Raw genomic sequence first — 15,886 nt, forward strand, 5'->3', positions numbered from 1 at the left:
AGTCTGTCCTCTGCACATCCATCACTGTCCGGTTTGGATCGGCCACCAAACAGGACAGGGACAGACTACAACACAGTTAGGTCTGTAGAGAAAATCATTGGTGCCAACCTGCCCTCCATTCAGGACTTAAACACCTCCAGAGTCAGGAAATGGGCTGACAACATCACCGCAGACCCATCACACCCTGGTCACAACCTGTTCCAACTCCTCCCCTCTGGTAGATGCTACAGGGCACTGTACCCCAAAACAACCAGATATAAAAACAGTTTCTTTCCTCAGGCTGTCATTCAAATGAACGCTTAACACTGTCAATAAATCCAGCCACGTTGTATATACTGTACTGTACACTGTACATATACTGGTGCGCTCTGCCATGTCCATCTACCTCAGGCATGTATGTAAGTAACCTGCTCACATCTATTTCAGCATCTCTGATATATTCTCTGCACCACTGCATTTTATCACCTCTTATTTCACCTGTATAAGTCAATCCTTGTGTATATATCTGAAGATTGTTGTGTTGCAGTGTTGCTATTCTATGTTAAGTACACTGAGAGAGCCACGAAACCGGAGCCGAACTCCACGTGTGTGCAAACCTACACGGCCAATAAACATGATTCTGATTCTGATTTAGTTTGTCTACACATACTTACATATGTGGACGTGTGGCTTTATAATTTGAGCATTATGTTTGAGGTAATTCATGTGTGAAAACCACCAAGACGAATCCATGCGGCGGATAAAACTGATTCTGATCCCACACCACCACCACTGGATTACTTATTGTGCCTGTGTAAGCAACCTTTCACCTACCCGCCTCCCATTGGGCAAAACCCCTCCCCCGTTAGTTATCTAACATCCACTTCTCTTTTTTGGACTTTTTACTTTTGGTGACACTTGAGAGAAATAAATCTACCGAGTGGCGGTCCGGCAGAGCGCAGGCCGGCGACGTGCTGTGAAGGCCCGTCACAATGAGCACGAGTCCTCTCCTTGTGAATGTGGACGAGTGGATAGCAGAGAACGAGAATGAATTTCTTCCACCGGTTTGCAATAAGCTAATGTGAGTAATAAGTGGCACTTCCATTGTTTTACTTTCAGTATATCAGTTGTCATTGCCCAGTTGTTCTCGATTTCAATCGTGGCCGAGTTATTTCTTGATGCCTGACCGTGAGGTGGCAGAATTACATAGTGCATCACCACCAGAAATCAACAGCTGGGCTCAGAAATTGACTACAAAAATATTGTGCAACCGTTATTGCAAGTATTTGTCTCTATGACGCTGGTGCAGATACAAAACAATAAAAACTGACAGTACACACTGTCTGAGAAAGTCATAATGCAAGCAAACATGTGTTCATGCAAATGTAACGAGCTTTATTTGTTTGTTTGTTCGCATAGGCGTTTCTAGCCCATTTTTGGGGGGTGCTGCAGCACCCCTAAATTGAACCCCAGCACCCCTAAAATTGAAGAGATTTTTTATTTTCTTACTGTATGTCCGTGTTTAATAAGCTGAAGAAATGTCAAAACCATATCCAGTATATGGTTTAAACGTAATTTTTTAACAACAAAAATACAGCACACCCCCCATGCTTCGAAAATGGTTTGATCCACACCCCCCCCCCCAAATTTATCTTGCCTGGCGGGCCAGCACTCTGGGTGCTCAGCACCCCAAAAGCTCTGATCCTAGAATCGCCCCTGTTTGGTTGTTTGTTTGTTTGTTTGTTTGTTTGTTTGTTTGTTTGTTTGTTTTAATTCTATGTTATTCCTCCTCAGGCACTTTCGCCAGCTGAATATCATGTTCGTCGGGGGTCCTAATACCAGGCAGGACTACCATATAGAGGAGGGAGAGGAGGTGAGTGACAGAACACTGGTACATGTTTGGTTGCTTGACCTCATGTGTCTCCTGCCGTGACCCCGTCCCACCCCACCCTCATCTTCAAAGTTGCGCTCAGTTCAGCTGATGAGACTAGCTTTAGGTTAACTTGACTGAATCTAAAACAGGGGAGACTGAAAGGAAGTTGGGTGTCACTTTACCATAGAGTGTCTTTGATACATGCGTAGCGAATTCGTGGGGCAGCCGGGAAGCGAACCCGGGTCGCCCGCGCTGACAAGTCGACTAAAGAGCCCGACCCGTTAGCCAAGGGCTAGCGAGTCTGGTCATCCGTACCAGCTCCCTCGCGCCTCTGGGCGCACGCGCTTCCGATGGCCTCACGGTCTCACCACCCCACTTCTGACACCAATGTAGCGAATTCGAGTTGGGGGGGGGGGTAGCCGGGGGTAGCCGGGAACCGCCGAAGCCGGGACGCGAACCCGAGTCGCCCGCAACACGGGCAACTGTGCTAACCAGTCAACTAAAGGGTCTAACCCAGTCCCTAGCAGTGTTTCTCAACCGGGGGTCCGCGGAACCCTATGGGGCAGTGGTGTAATTGCAAGGGGTCCGTGAAAATAAATATCTTTAAAAAAAAGATCCTATGACATTTATAGAAATAGGATTATTTTACTCAAATGTGACTGAGACCTTTATCTACCTAAACTATAAAGGGTAACAGGACTTTTTTCTCTAATTACATCTGTTTCACAAGTGTAATTTATTGTATTTTAATAAGAGATCTCGCTCCCGTTTGCATTGTTAAAAGTTACTGCATAAAAATTCTGTTGTTACATATATCTGAAAGTTACTGAATACATATTCTGTTTTGTTACATATATCTGAAAGTTACTGAATACATATTCTGTGTTGTTACATATATCTGAAAGTTACTGCATAAGAATCCTGTTTTGTTAACTATATCTAAGTTACAACTGAAAGCTCTTGTTTTTGCCCCAAAGAGTGAATAAATGCTATAATGCAATTTAAAATGCAGTTTCTACTGTTTCTATCAAATTGCAACCCCCCTCCCCCAAGATCAGGTGGAGGGGTCCTCAGGGTAGATCAAAAATACGCAGGGGGTCCAGGACCCCAAAAAGGTTGAGAACCACTGACCTAAAGGATCCGACTCATGCGTGATCGTTACACGCGCTCAATAATCCAGGTAAGAAAATCACAGAAACTCGGGAGAAAGAAAGTTAAATCAGTTCGTCCGGACACGACGTTTAGTGGGAGACACGTTCCATCACTCATCGTATCCCCACCCTTACAAACAATACAGTGGCATAACAACCGAAACCAACGATCGGTTTCATTTCAAATGGGCGTGACCAATAACTAGAGTTTCAGTGGCCACGTGTACCATTCACAGGGGATTGGGGAATGTCTGCAATTGCAGCATTGTAAGATGGCGGTGGTTGTATCCAGATGAACTGATTCAACTTTCTGTGACTGTATCGTCAAGCCCATCACTGGCGCGTCGTCACAGGGAGGACGATCACATGACCAGCCTTAACCTGGCAGTCAGCAATGCACGTATGTTTACATAGGCAAGCAAGTGATAAGAAAACGTTACAAAGGTTTGCAAGAGGTCAGATGGGTCTTTAAAAACATTTGTGGCTGCACAGTGCATATTTATGCTATTTACAACCCCAAACAGCTAGAAAACTGTGTGGTGCTCATATGTGTTTTTATTTTCAACTATACTTCTCTCCCAAACTAGATCCACGCGTTGTGACTACAGATATCGTCCTTTACTGTTACGAGAAATGTTTCTAAGGACCCACTCGCGTTTTCATCTTAACTTCCAACCGGAGTTTCTCGTCTTAATGTTTTGCTGTCTAGTTGAGATTTTATGTAATTGGTTTATCTCTAATGAAAATGGAAACGGATGATCCGCTGTGGCGACCCCTAGCGGTAGCAGCCGAAAGTAGTACTAGTAGTAGTAGTAGGTTTGTCTCTAATGAAATATGGAGAAAAAAAATGCAGTTAAAATGCAGGGAAATTGTAAAGATGGGGCAGGCAAACGCAAATGAGCCTACAAATAAAACCTGCTTTCATATTCAATCACTGGAACTCAAAGAAGGTTGAATCAGTTCATCTGGGTACAACGTTTATTGCCACCGTTTATTGGCGTCTGTCAATAAACGCTGTATCCAGATGAACTGATTCAACCTTCTTTGGTTTTCTTACATGGATCATTGAGTATATATCAAGACATTAACCACTGGAACAAAATCAAATGCAAATAATCAAATCAATACAAGTAATAAAGAATTAAAATAATCACATATATAGTTAATTCCTTTCCATGCTGAGGTTCACTGTAACCCAAAAAGATGGTGCTTGTTTTGGCTGTTCAAAATAGTTGCACCTATCATTATAAACACCATTAGTATTTGTAATGTTAACAGTGACCTCTCTGCATCTTTACCTATATATTTCATAACCCCTGAATTCACGACTGCCCAGCCCACTGGCCAAACTCCACCAAAGTGTTGTAACGCCATCTGTTGGTTGACTCTTTAATACTGGCTCTCTACTTAGCTACGGCTTTTTTTCCTTTTTTTTGTTATGTGGAGTCCTCTCTAGTCTGTCCTTTTTCAAGATGACAGTTTCAAAGTACAGAGAAAGGCCGGGACTAACGCTTGATGAAAATATCTTTATGCATGCTCAATAAGCCAGGTAAGGAAATCACAGAAAGTTGAATCACTTCATCTGGACACAATGTTTATTGACAGATACGTTTCATCACTCATCTAAGTGGGTCAAAAACACTATCCCCCCACATTTGGCCCACATCAGTTCGTCTTCCCAAAAGGTCTACGGGGGACGCCATTGCCACTGCCCTGCACTTTGCTCTGAACCACCTTGAATTCAACAACACATATATCTGGATGCCGTTCATAGATTACTGCTATGCTTTCAACACTATTATCCCTGCCAAACTAGCCACCAAACTCCTCTCCCTTGGCCACAACCCCTCCCTCTGTAACGGGACTTCATGACCAAAAGACCTTAGTCTGTTAGGTTAGATGACCACACCAACTGCACCCTGAACATCAGCACAGGTGCCCCTCAAGGCTGTGTTCTGAGCCCCCTCTTTTTCTCCCTCTATCCACGACTGCTGGCCAACTCACCCTTCAAATGTAACAGTTAAGTTTGTGGATGACACCACAGTTGTAGGCCATATCCAAAAATGATGAGATGGCTTACAGGGACGAGATTCAGCACCTCACATCATGGTGCACCACCAACAATCATGCCCTTCATGTGCAGAAGATAATGGAGCTGACTGTGGAATTCAGGGGGTCTAGAAGCTGCAGCAACTCCCCCATACAAATCAGTAGGGTGGAAGTGGAGTGTGTCTCTAGCTTTAAATTCCTTGGAGTCCACATCAGCAAGGACCTCTCCTGCACATCAAACATCCAGGCCCTTGTGAAAAAGACCCAACAACGCCTGTATTTCATAATGAGACTGAGGAGCACCCGTCTATCCCCCAAAATTCTCACCAACTTCTACCGCTGCACCATAGAGAGCATCCTGACCAGCTGCATCTCAGTGTGGTACGGCAACTGCACATCAGTAGACCAGAAAGCTCTGCAACGGGTCGCCAAGGCAGCCCAGCATATCACCGGTACCCGGCTGCCAGCCATAAAAGGCATTTATCACAAACGCTGCCTTCGAAGGGGTCTCAGCATCAGCAGAGATCCCACCCACCCCAACCATGGACTGTTCTCACCCCTGCACTCTGGGAGGCACTACAGGAGCCTCAGAGCCCGCAATACCAGGCTCAAAAACAGCTTCTTTCCCCAACCTGTTGCCCACCCGAACCTGGCTACTCACTGAATGTCTGTAAATATGTTTATACTTGTGCACTTTTTTATTTTATCTTTAGCTTTAAGTCTTCATCTGTATATATCTTATACTGTGTTTGTCTGTCTGTCTTGCACTGTTGTCGAAGCCGCAGCCCTCATTTGGTTTTTACACATGTGCCTGCACGCTGTTTTTAATGACAATGAATTGAATTGAATTGAATTGAAGTGACCACTTCAGTCTAAACTGACTGCAGGTATCCCCACCCTTATAAACAAAACAGTGGCATAACAGCCGAAAGTGAAACTTTCTGTGACAAGACGAAAATGTTTAGGGCAATCTGGAGCAAGGTGCTCTGTCTGCAGCCTACCTGAAAATAGTCTTTTTGTTGTCTTGAAAGTACCTGTTTTATGTTGGGGACACTGACTTCTAAGCATCCACAACGTCAGAATTTTTAAAATAAAAAAAAAAGTTTTTCAATATTTTTAAGTGAATATTGGACTTTTTTTTTGCCTTTTCCTCTAGTTTTGTTCTTCTCTGTTTCAGGGTTTATGTGTCACATTTCAAACACAGTTTGTTGAAAAACAGCTTCGGGTTGTCCAAATTATGTGATTTATTCTTTTGACAGAGATGATTTTCCACCAGCTATGCAATAAGTCTCCTCGACATGTCTGACATCAGCCGTATGGACCTCACTTATATATCTATCTATATATACATTGAAAAAAATATATATAGATAGATATATAGCAAAAGAGAGAGAGATCCATCTATATATATATAGAGAGAGAGAGAGAGGGAGAGAGAGAGAGAGAGAGGGAGAGAGAGAGAGAGAGAGAGAGAGAGAGAGAGAGAGAGAGAGAGAGAGAGAGAGAGATACATATATAGATATATAGCGAGAGAGAGAGAGAGAGAGAGAGAGAGAGAGAGAGAGAGAGAGAGAGAGAGAGAGAGAGAGAGAGAGAGAGAGAGAGAGAGAGAGAGAGAGAGAGAGATCCATCTATCTATCTATATATGTATATGTATATACTAAGGCGGTATGTGGAGGAAGAACGTCTACATAGACGTTTAGAGCACAATGTTCTTTGTGGCGTTGCCTCATCACGTCTGCTCTCTGCACCTCGGTCCAGTATTAGTTGTCCTCTTCTTCTCTGTTTGTGTAGCTGTTCTACCAGCTGAAAGGGGACATGTGTCTGAAAGTGATAGAAAACGGCAAACACAAGGACGTGCACATCAAAGAAGGACAGGTGAGCTTTTTTTTACATTGCTTAATTGATTCATGCTTAAATTTACATTTTGCTTGTATACATACCGAGTGCCAATACGATCACCTCGTCCTTCACAACAGCTGAGGACTTCCTGATAACAACGTTTCGACCAAGAAAGTCGGTCGAACAGCTTCAATTTAAACCTTACCATTCTTTTGACAGCATCAAAAATGCCAAGGCTTGGACAGATGTCTTTAGCAGTATCGATTGTTATTTGAATTTTTATTTTGTTGCCATTTTAACACTCAACAAAATCCACGTCTTTTGAATCAACATGCACTCCAGATTTTGAACTTTTATTCTACTCCCCTCCATCGATCCGTGTCTGATAAGGGTAGAACGTGTGGTGGTGTGAAACAGCGGCCTCCAAGCCTCCGATGTGACGAAGCAAAAACAAATGGAGTTGTTGGGTGGAACCAGCCAGTGGAGCTCCATCACCACAGTGCTGCACGGGTCCGTGTAATCTACGCTGACTCCATCAGCCGTTATACACAGTTCATAATATGAAGTGCACAGTTCGCCATATCCCTCCCAAGCTACTTCTGATTCAAGATTCAGAGGTTTATTTGTCACATACAAGTACAATAAGCAGCGAAATGATTTTTTTGGCAACTCCAAAACTGTGCAACAAAAGAAATGGACAACAATGATAATAAAATGAAAATATAATTCAAATGCATTAAAAATACAATACAATCTAAAAAAGAAGTGAAAAAAATCCAGGGAGTATATAGACGGTATATCTCAATAAATACATACATACATGTACAGTTGCTATACACAATACAAGTACAGTAAGTGCAAGTACAAGTGTGGAAATAGACTGAATGACCAAAGTGTCAGTGGAAAGTGTCTAAGGCATGGTGGTAAAGTGGTAAGAGTAATAAAAGTGGCAGTAGTTTTACAAACGTAATTGATATTGTTATGTTATGTTTAGTGTCCTTATGGCCTGGGGGAAGAAACTCCTGAATCTCTGTGTTGGCCTTGTGGCTCTCAGGCGTCTGTCTGCCTGACCACAGTGGCTGAAACAGTCCATTATTCAGTTGATGGGGGTCCATAATAATCTTTCTAACCCTGGTCCTGCGCCTCCTGGTGTATAAGTCCTGTGGGGGGGGGAGTGTGGACCCGGTGGTCCGCTCAGCCGCTCTCTGCAGGGCTTTTTTTTTCTTGAGAGGTACAGTTCCCATAACAGGCGGTGACGCACCCTGCTAGGATGCTCTCAATGGCACCAGAATAAAGGCTTTTCTGGATCTGTGGGGAGACACTGAACTTCTTCAGTTGTCTTGGGCGATAAAGACGCTGCCTCTTGGACAGTTTGCGGTTTGATGTGTGTCAGAAATTACAAACTAGGTAAAAATAAATAAATAAAAACTAAACTCAGAGGACCCATTGGTGATCACCTGGTGAACTGACGTCCTCTGCCTCAAGATGTATTGAGGACGCATTTGATGCATTCACATCTGTACTTACAGCTGTCCACTTGTGATCGGATCACCCGAGATGCATGTTAATGCCAGGTGTAAACAGCCTCTGGGGTGGGCAATCTTATCCAGAAAGGGCCGGTGTGGGTGAAGGTTTTTGTCCCAGCCAAGCAGTTATACACCTGTGTCCCCTAATCAAGTTCCTCAGCAAAGACTCTACTGGTTGATTAGCGGGATCAGGTGTGTAACTGCTTGGTGGAACAAAGACCTTCACCCACACTGGCCCTTTCTGGATAAGATTGCCCACCCCTGCGTGTTCTTGAGTCCTAAGAAGGGCTTTAGATGTCCCTTAAACCCCGGGACAGACTCCCGCTCATCCCTGTATTTCTGAGGGAAGAGCTTTGAGTTAGACAAGACTACTCAACCTCGCTGTATGCTGTACTAGTAGGGCTGTAACGGTACGTGTAGTCATACCGAACCGTCACGGTGCAGATGTTACGGTTTGGTACATGTAGTCGTGCGGAGAATACGCAGTATCCTGTGTGCTAAGATTGATTGGCATAGCATAGGTTTTATGTCTGCCTGCCCTCCAATGACGTTGACCGAGCTGTGTAGTATCTGTTGGATCTGTAGAACATCTGCTTCTGTGTCATCACAGCAGCGGATTCTGCATAGGCCAATCATTGCTTTTGTAAACGTGGGCAACGCTTGAACACTAGCTACAAATAGCAGATGTGACGTCATTCACAAATTGGTGAAAGGTGATTTTTGCTGTCGATAGACAACGATAATGGTGGTTGCCAAATTTGCGAGGAGTCGATAAATTTGTCGCTAGTTGCCAGCTAAGATTTTTAGTTGCTAGGGAAGGTCAAAAAGAACACAACCTTGGGGGACTCCTGTGTTGACGGTGAGAGAGGTGGAGGTGTTTTTTTACCCACCCTAACCACCTGGGGTCTGCAGGTCCGAAAGTCAAGGACCCAGATACGGGAGAAGGTGTTCAGGCCAAGCTCTCTGACCATTGCCGACTAGCATGAATGCTAAGGGCGGACATGACAGCAAGCTAGTTTGCTAATATTGCGCATACCAGTTTGCCAAGCTAACTGACTGACTGACTAACTGACTGTTAGCTACCAGGAGGAAAAAATCAAATTGTCACCAATTTGCATAAAAAGGCTGCCAATGCAACATCATGGTTGAATCCACTTTTGGTTTTAACATGTTCCATTTCCCGAAAGAATATCAAATATTTTTGTAATGGCAGGAGCAGTCGCAGGCTTGTATGCTTTCCAAATGAGTATGTTTTCCTCTGCCATTGTGAAAAATGTCCTCCCACACTTTACAACCCATCTCCTATTCCCATTCAACTCACACACATGCTTGCATACCTGCACACATGCACAGAAGTCAAACCAACCAAAAAAAATGTCAGCAAAACCTGGTAACCAAGTGGGGTTCATTTGTCTCTGTTTCACACCATTACAGAGTCTATCTTTAAAGATGTTGCTCATTCCTTCTCCATTTTGCTTCTCCATTTGGGCCCTTAGGTGGCACGGTGGCCCAGTGGTTAGCGCTGTCGCCTCACAACAAGAAGGTCCTGGGTTCGAACCCTGGGGTTGTCCAACCTTGGAGGTCATCCCAGTTCGTCCTTTGTGTGGAGTTTGCATGTTCTCCCCGTGCCTGCTTGGGTTTCCTCCAGGTGCTCCGGTTTCCCCCACCATCAAAAAGACATGCATGTTAGGGTTAATACCCCTGTCCGTGCCCCCTGACCAAGGCATGGCAAGATCAACTCGAGTTGGTCCCGGGCGCTGCATGGCGGCAGCCCACCGCTGCTAGCTACACAGCTAGGATGGGTTAAATGCAGAGCGTAATTTCCCTACAGGGATCATTAAAATATATCAAAATCCCCCAAAAAAATAAAAATTCCAGATGTTCCTGCTGCCAGCACGGATCCCTCACTCTCCCCAAAGACAGGCCAACACCAAGGGGCTGGTGGTGGAGAGAAGAAGGCTGCCTTCCGAGACTGACTGCCTGAGGTAAACTACCCCCACTTTCCTCTTTCCGTCCCTTTAGCGTGCTCCTCTCTCACATTCTTAATTCCGTTTTTTTTTTTTACAACTTAAGTCTTATTTTATGTGCATTGGTGATGATATTTTACTCCCTAGGTTCATTCTGGAGATCTTGGACACGGGGCCACCACTAGACACAGCTTTACAACCGCGCCCGGTCAAAACCAACTCATTTTTGAGTGTGCTTGTGCTTTCAGGTATTATGTGGGAAACTCTACGGATGTCTTGTTCGAGAAGTGGTTCTACTGTGAGAGTCTGGGGACCCAACTCGTGCCTATAATCAAAGAGTAAGACCTGTTTTCTCCTTTCATATCCTTGGCATTATTTCCAAGCACACCGTTGAAAACAGTTTCCATGACAGATTACTTGCTTAGATACTACAGCTGTTGGCTGATATGTCAGTTCGATTTGGAGAAAAGCATCTGCTAAATGAGTAAACGTACTTGGCTTGTACAGGTTCTTCGCATCAAAGCAGTGCAAAACAGGGAAACCCGACCCAAGTGAGTTCTCATGAAATGACTCGTGCCCTTCATGACAATACCTTGTGTTTTCCGTTAGCACGGATTCGGCCTCTGCAAATGTTTCAAAAGAGCGACTTGAGCTCAACTCAGCCAAGCTTGATCCACGTGATCTTTTACTTACGCGAGCTGCTTTGGAGCGTCAGTCGGCCCAGTGTCTGAGACACGCTTTGTGTTTCCAACCCTGTTTATGTAACTGCGTGGTGGAGCAGACGAGGTCTTCAGACAGCCTCCGTTCCAGCTCAACACCATGAACGTCATGTCCCCCTTCTGCTTCAAAGACTGGGTGGACAAACAGAGGCCCTCCCTGGCCAGCGGCCGGCCCATCAGCATGTTTGGAGTCCAGTTTGAGACAGAGGTAGGAGGGGGTGTAGTACGTCTCTTATTTCTCTCTCTGTTCATTTCCAGCTGTTTGAATTGCAGCTGTATGCCTACTTTTTTTTTTTTTTTTACTGCACATCCCTTGTAAGTCGTCATAGAAAGAGGCCTTGTTCTCAGAAACCGGAAGTGGCTAGGCGACGTGTAGATCAATTTCTGTTTAGGCGCCGTGGCAATGCTTAAAAAAGTGGATCGCAGTTGTATTTTTACAACGTCTCTCTTGACCTTGTTGAAATTCAACATCGCTGATGACGTAAAGATTGTGGAGTGTTGTCGGGCGTCCGGGTTGTGTAGCGGTCTGTTCCGTTGCCTATCAACATAGGGGGTCGCCGGTTCGAATCCCCGTGTTACCTCCGGCTTGGTCGGGCGTCCCTACAGACACAATTGGCCGTGTCTGCAGGTGGGAAGCCGGGTGTGGGTAATGTGTCCTGGTCGCTGGACTAGCGCCTCCTCTGGTCGGTCAACTTTATAATGCACTGTTAGACCCGATGTCATCTCCCATGTTTCACGATACTGTCCTGATTGTGTAGATTTCTATACTGGCCTATGAATTTGGCAGGTAGTCTATGATGACGATGATGATGATGATGATGATGATGATATGTATAAGGGGTGTAAAATAATTACCCATTCTTAACCAATCATTATGCTGCTTCCTGTGACCATGACAGACAATGCTGTTTGGACCCGGGCAGACAGAGACGTGTGTGCGGCAAAGCGATGTGTGGGTCTGGCAGCTGGTACGTAAAGTGATTTCTGTGGCTTGACAGGCGGCAAAATGCAGAACTCTGTCTCACAAGATGCAATGTGGACAACTTTCTTCCCGACCAATACCTATTAATACCTCTCCATCTCACCACCCCCCCCCCTCAGGAAGGCTGTTCGAGAGTGACCATGGATGACCAGGACATCTCGGTCTCTCCTGGAGAAAGCCTGCTCATCCCTGAGCAGAGCCGGTGAGTAGCATGTAAGCGGTTAAAGCCAGATCAACGTGTCCAGGTGGACTCACAGACTCGAGTCCAGCCGCGCTGTGCAGTGCCGAGGGAAACATCACGTTGTGATTCTTGTCCCCTGGTGTCGTCGTGGCAGGGTGAATGTCAGTCAGGGTGGACAAAGCTTTATCTGTTTAGAGTATGCGCCTGAAAAAATGGCCTTTTGAAAGGAAAAGTCTCGTTAAGTTGACGGATTACCTCATTTATTTAAATGATCTCATCTGATTATTGTCAGTCATTCTTGTTATTGGTATTACCTCCCTAAAATTACTTGGATACATATGGAGATGATAAAGAACGTCAGAAACCAAGCAAGAATGTGAATGAAATAAAATATCACATTCACAGAGAACAACAGTCACACTAATCAATTAATAGACTGATCAACTGGCAACGTCACTGATTATATCATTACGCAGCAAAGTATATCAAAGTGTTTAATTAGTGGGGAGACAAAAGAAAGAAACAATGAGAGAAAGAAAGAAAGTAATGAAAAAGAATGAGAGAAGGAAAGAAAGAAGAAAAAGAAAGAAAAAGAATGAATGAATGAATGAAAGAAAGAGAGAAAAAAGAAAAATAATGAATGAAAGAAATGAATGAATGAATGAATGAATGAATGAATGAACGAATGAATGAAAGAAAGAGAAAGTTAAATAATGAAAGAAAGAAAAAAGAAAGAATGGTAAAAAGAAAAAGAGAGAGAAAGAATGAGAGATTGAAATGAAAGAGAAAGAAAGAAAGAAAGAAAGAAAGAAAGAAAAAGAATGAATGAAAGAAAGAAAGAAAGAAAGAAAGAAAGAAAGAAAGAAAGAAAGAAAGAGAAAAAAAGAAAAATAATGAATGAAAGAAATTAATGAATGAATGAATGAATGAATGAAAGAGAAAGTGAAATAATGAAAGAAAGAAAAAAGAATGATAAAAAGAAAAAGAGAGAAAGAATGAGAGAACGACATTAAAGAGAAAGAAAGAAAAAGAATGAAAGAAAGAAAGAAAGAAAGAAAGAGAAAAAAAGAAAAATAATGAATGAAAGAAATGAATGAATGAATGAATGAATGAATGAATGAATGAATGAATGAAAGAAAGAGAAAGTGAAATAATGAAAGGAAGAATGATAAAAAGAGAGAGAAAGAATGAGAGAACGAAATGAAAGAGAAAGACAGAAAGAAAGAAAGAAAGAAAGAAAGAAAGAAAGAAAGAAAGAAAGAAAGAAAAAGAATGAATGAATGAATGAATGAAATGAATGAATGAATGAATGAATGAATGAACGAATGAATGAATGAATGAATGAATGAATGAATGAAAGATAAAGCGAAATAATGAAAGAAAGAAAAAAGAAAGAAAGAATGACAGAAAGAAAAAGAGAGAAAGAATGAGATTATGAAATGAAAGAAAGAAAGAAAGGAAGAAAGAAAGAAAGAAAGAAAGAAAGAAAGAAAGAAAGAAAGAAAGAAAGAAAGAAAGAAAGAAAGAAAGAAAGATGGAGGGATAGACAGACAGATCATTTGTAGAGAGAATGATGGGGTGTCAGACATTTGTCTTGTGTGTTTTCTCCAACAGGTACAAGTGGCACAGGGATGAAAATACTGTTGCTCTGTTTATTGTTCAGAACCCCGAGCGGAAAAGACCCTGATCTGTCACCTTTGTGTTACCACACACACACACACACACACACACACACACACACACACACACACACACACACACACACACACACACATAACGAACTACACAAGCAGGAGGACTCCTACCTCTCCACGTAACACTGAACACGGGTCCGGCCGTCTCTCAGCTTGCTCCTACAGCCTGAGTAAGTGATGATATTCCACAGTAACGTACATGTTATGTCACATGTTATGTCACATGTTATGTCACATGAGTAGCATCACTTACAGGTGGTGTAAATCATCGCCAAGTTATAAGATTCAGTGATGTGCAAAATGAATTTGAACTTCCAAACTGTTGCAGTATTGACGCCAAAATGTACTGGAAAATAAACTGCTGAGTCGAACTTGTTTGTAGTCGTTGGATTTAAGCTCAGAGTCGAGGAAGAGAAATGGGATCGCCGATGACGTTTTATGTTTAACCCGTCTTTGCCGTTGAGGGAACCTATATATATATATATATATATATATATATATATATATATATATATATATATATATATATATATATATATATATATATACTAACAGTGTTTAAAGGGTCCCTTGTGTGACTTGATCGCTTATCTGAAAAGCCGTGCACTATTATGGGCCAATCACTCATTCTACTTCCTCTTCTGCACCACTCCACTTCCTCTTTCCCTAGTCAGAGCCGGTGCGCTTTCTCCACCTGCGAGGCCACTTATATTCAGCGAGTTCCTTTACTACCGCGGCAGCATGGTGGCGCAGTGGTTAAGCGTGGGCGCCTCACAGCAAGGAGGTCCTGGGTTCGAGCCCCGGGGTAGTCCAACCTTGGGGCTCGTCCTCCGTGTGGAGTTGGCATGTTTGTCTGCGTGGGTTTCCTCCCAGTCCAAAGACATGTAGGCCAGGTGAATTGGCTGTACTAAATTGTCCCTAGGTAGGTGTGTGTGTGTCCTGTGTGATGGCCTGGCGGCCTGTCCAGGGTGTCTCCCCACCTGCCGCCCAGTGACTGCTGGGATAGCAGCATCCCCGCCACCCTGAGAGCAGGAGAAGCGGTTCGGATAATGGACGGATGGACGGATTCCCTACCACTGTGGCCCTCCTACCACCACCACCATCATGACTGGTGTGTTGGAGGGAAGGAGCAGGACGAAGGAAAGAGAGAGAGCAGGGGGGAGATGAAACGACATCCCTGTGACGTGGACCCTACCCTTGCAACAATACTCGTTTCATTTTCAGTTACCAGTTGTTCTGTGACGTCATGACGTCACAACCAAGCTGTCGCGATTCATCGAATTATATTTTCCGCGGCGCTCGATGTGAACAATCAAAAACGTTTCGAATGTATGTTGGTTAAAATCTTGACATTTTACACCGGCCACGTGCATAATAAACAAGAAATAACCGTTTGGTTTTTTTTGTTTCTGATAAATGTGTCTGCCTTTTTAAAAGTGAACCAATGACATTCGAGCTGCTTCACTTTGATGAACGTTTGGTTCTTGTTCTGGTAGTTACACTCATCATATTAACCCAAACACGTGTCTTATATCCGGATCAATAATCATTTAGTCGCTCAGAGCAGCAAGTGTTACACTAAACTGCCAGTGTGTGGCACATTTCCGTTCACATCTACCAGCTAGGGCGGCACAGTGGTTAGAGCGGTCGCCTCACAGCAAGAAGGGTCCTGGGTTCGAGCCCCGGGGTAGTCCAACCTTGGGGGTCGTCCTCTGTGTGGAGTTTGCATGTTCTCCCCGTGTCCATGTGGGTTTCCTCCCACAGTCCAAAGACATGTAGGTCAGGTGAATCGGCCGTACTACATTGTCCCTAGATGTGAATGTGTGTGTGGGCCCTGTGATGGCCTGGCGGCCTGTCCAGGGTGTCTCCCCACCTGCCGCCCACTGACTGCTGGGATAGGCTCCAGCATCCCGTGACCTCAAT

General features: G+C 43.9%; 1 protein-coding gene across 1 annotated transcript; it reads left to right on the plus strand.

The window, feature by feature from the left end:
• The first annotated feature begins 876 nt into the window (after positions 1-876).
• On the plus strand, positions 877-14,380 carry haao (3-hydroxyanthranilate 3,4-dioxygenase). The gene is made up of 10 exons (XM_056292051.1): positions 877-1,060; positions 1,774-1,852; positions 6,847-6,930; positions 10,299-10,405; positions 10,636-10,725; positions 10,895-10,938; positions 11,169-11,314; positions 12,006-12,074; positions 12,208-12,290; positions 13,884-14,380. The coding sequence occupies exons 1-10, from the start codon at positions 972-974 to the stop codon at positions 13,954-13,956; spliced, it is 864 nt and encodes a 287-aa protein (XP_056148026.1). The 5' UTR covers positions 877-971; the 3' UTR covers positions 13,957-14,380.
• Positions 14,381-15,886: the final 1,506 nt, after the last annotated feature.

This window comes from Lampris incognitus, chromosome 13 (assembly GCF_029633865.1).
Source record: "Lampris incognitus isolate fLamInc1 chromosome 13, fLamInc1.hap2, whole genome shotgun sequence".
Classification (NCBI taxonomy): domain Eukaryota; kingdom Metazoa; phylum Chordata; class Actinopteri; order Lampriformes; family Lampridae; genus Lampris; species Lampris incognitus.

Excerpts from the sequence above, each read along its gene's own strand:
- haao (XM_056292051.1), top strand. The coding sequence starts at position 972 with ATGAGCACGAGTCCTCTCCTTGTGAATGTGGACGAGTGGATAGCAGAG. Across the intron at positions 10,406-10,635 it reads TCCGAGACTGACTGCCTGAG|GTATTATGTGGGAAACTCTA; the intron begins GTAAACTACCCC and ends TTGTGCTTTCAG. Across the intron at positions 10,726-10,894 it reads CTCGTGCCTATAATCAAAGA|GTTCTTCGCATCAAAGCAGT; the intron begins GTAAGACCTGTT and ends TGGCTTGTACAG.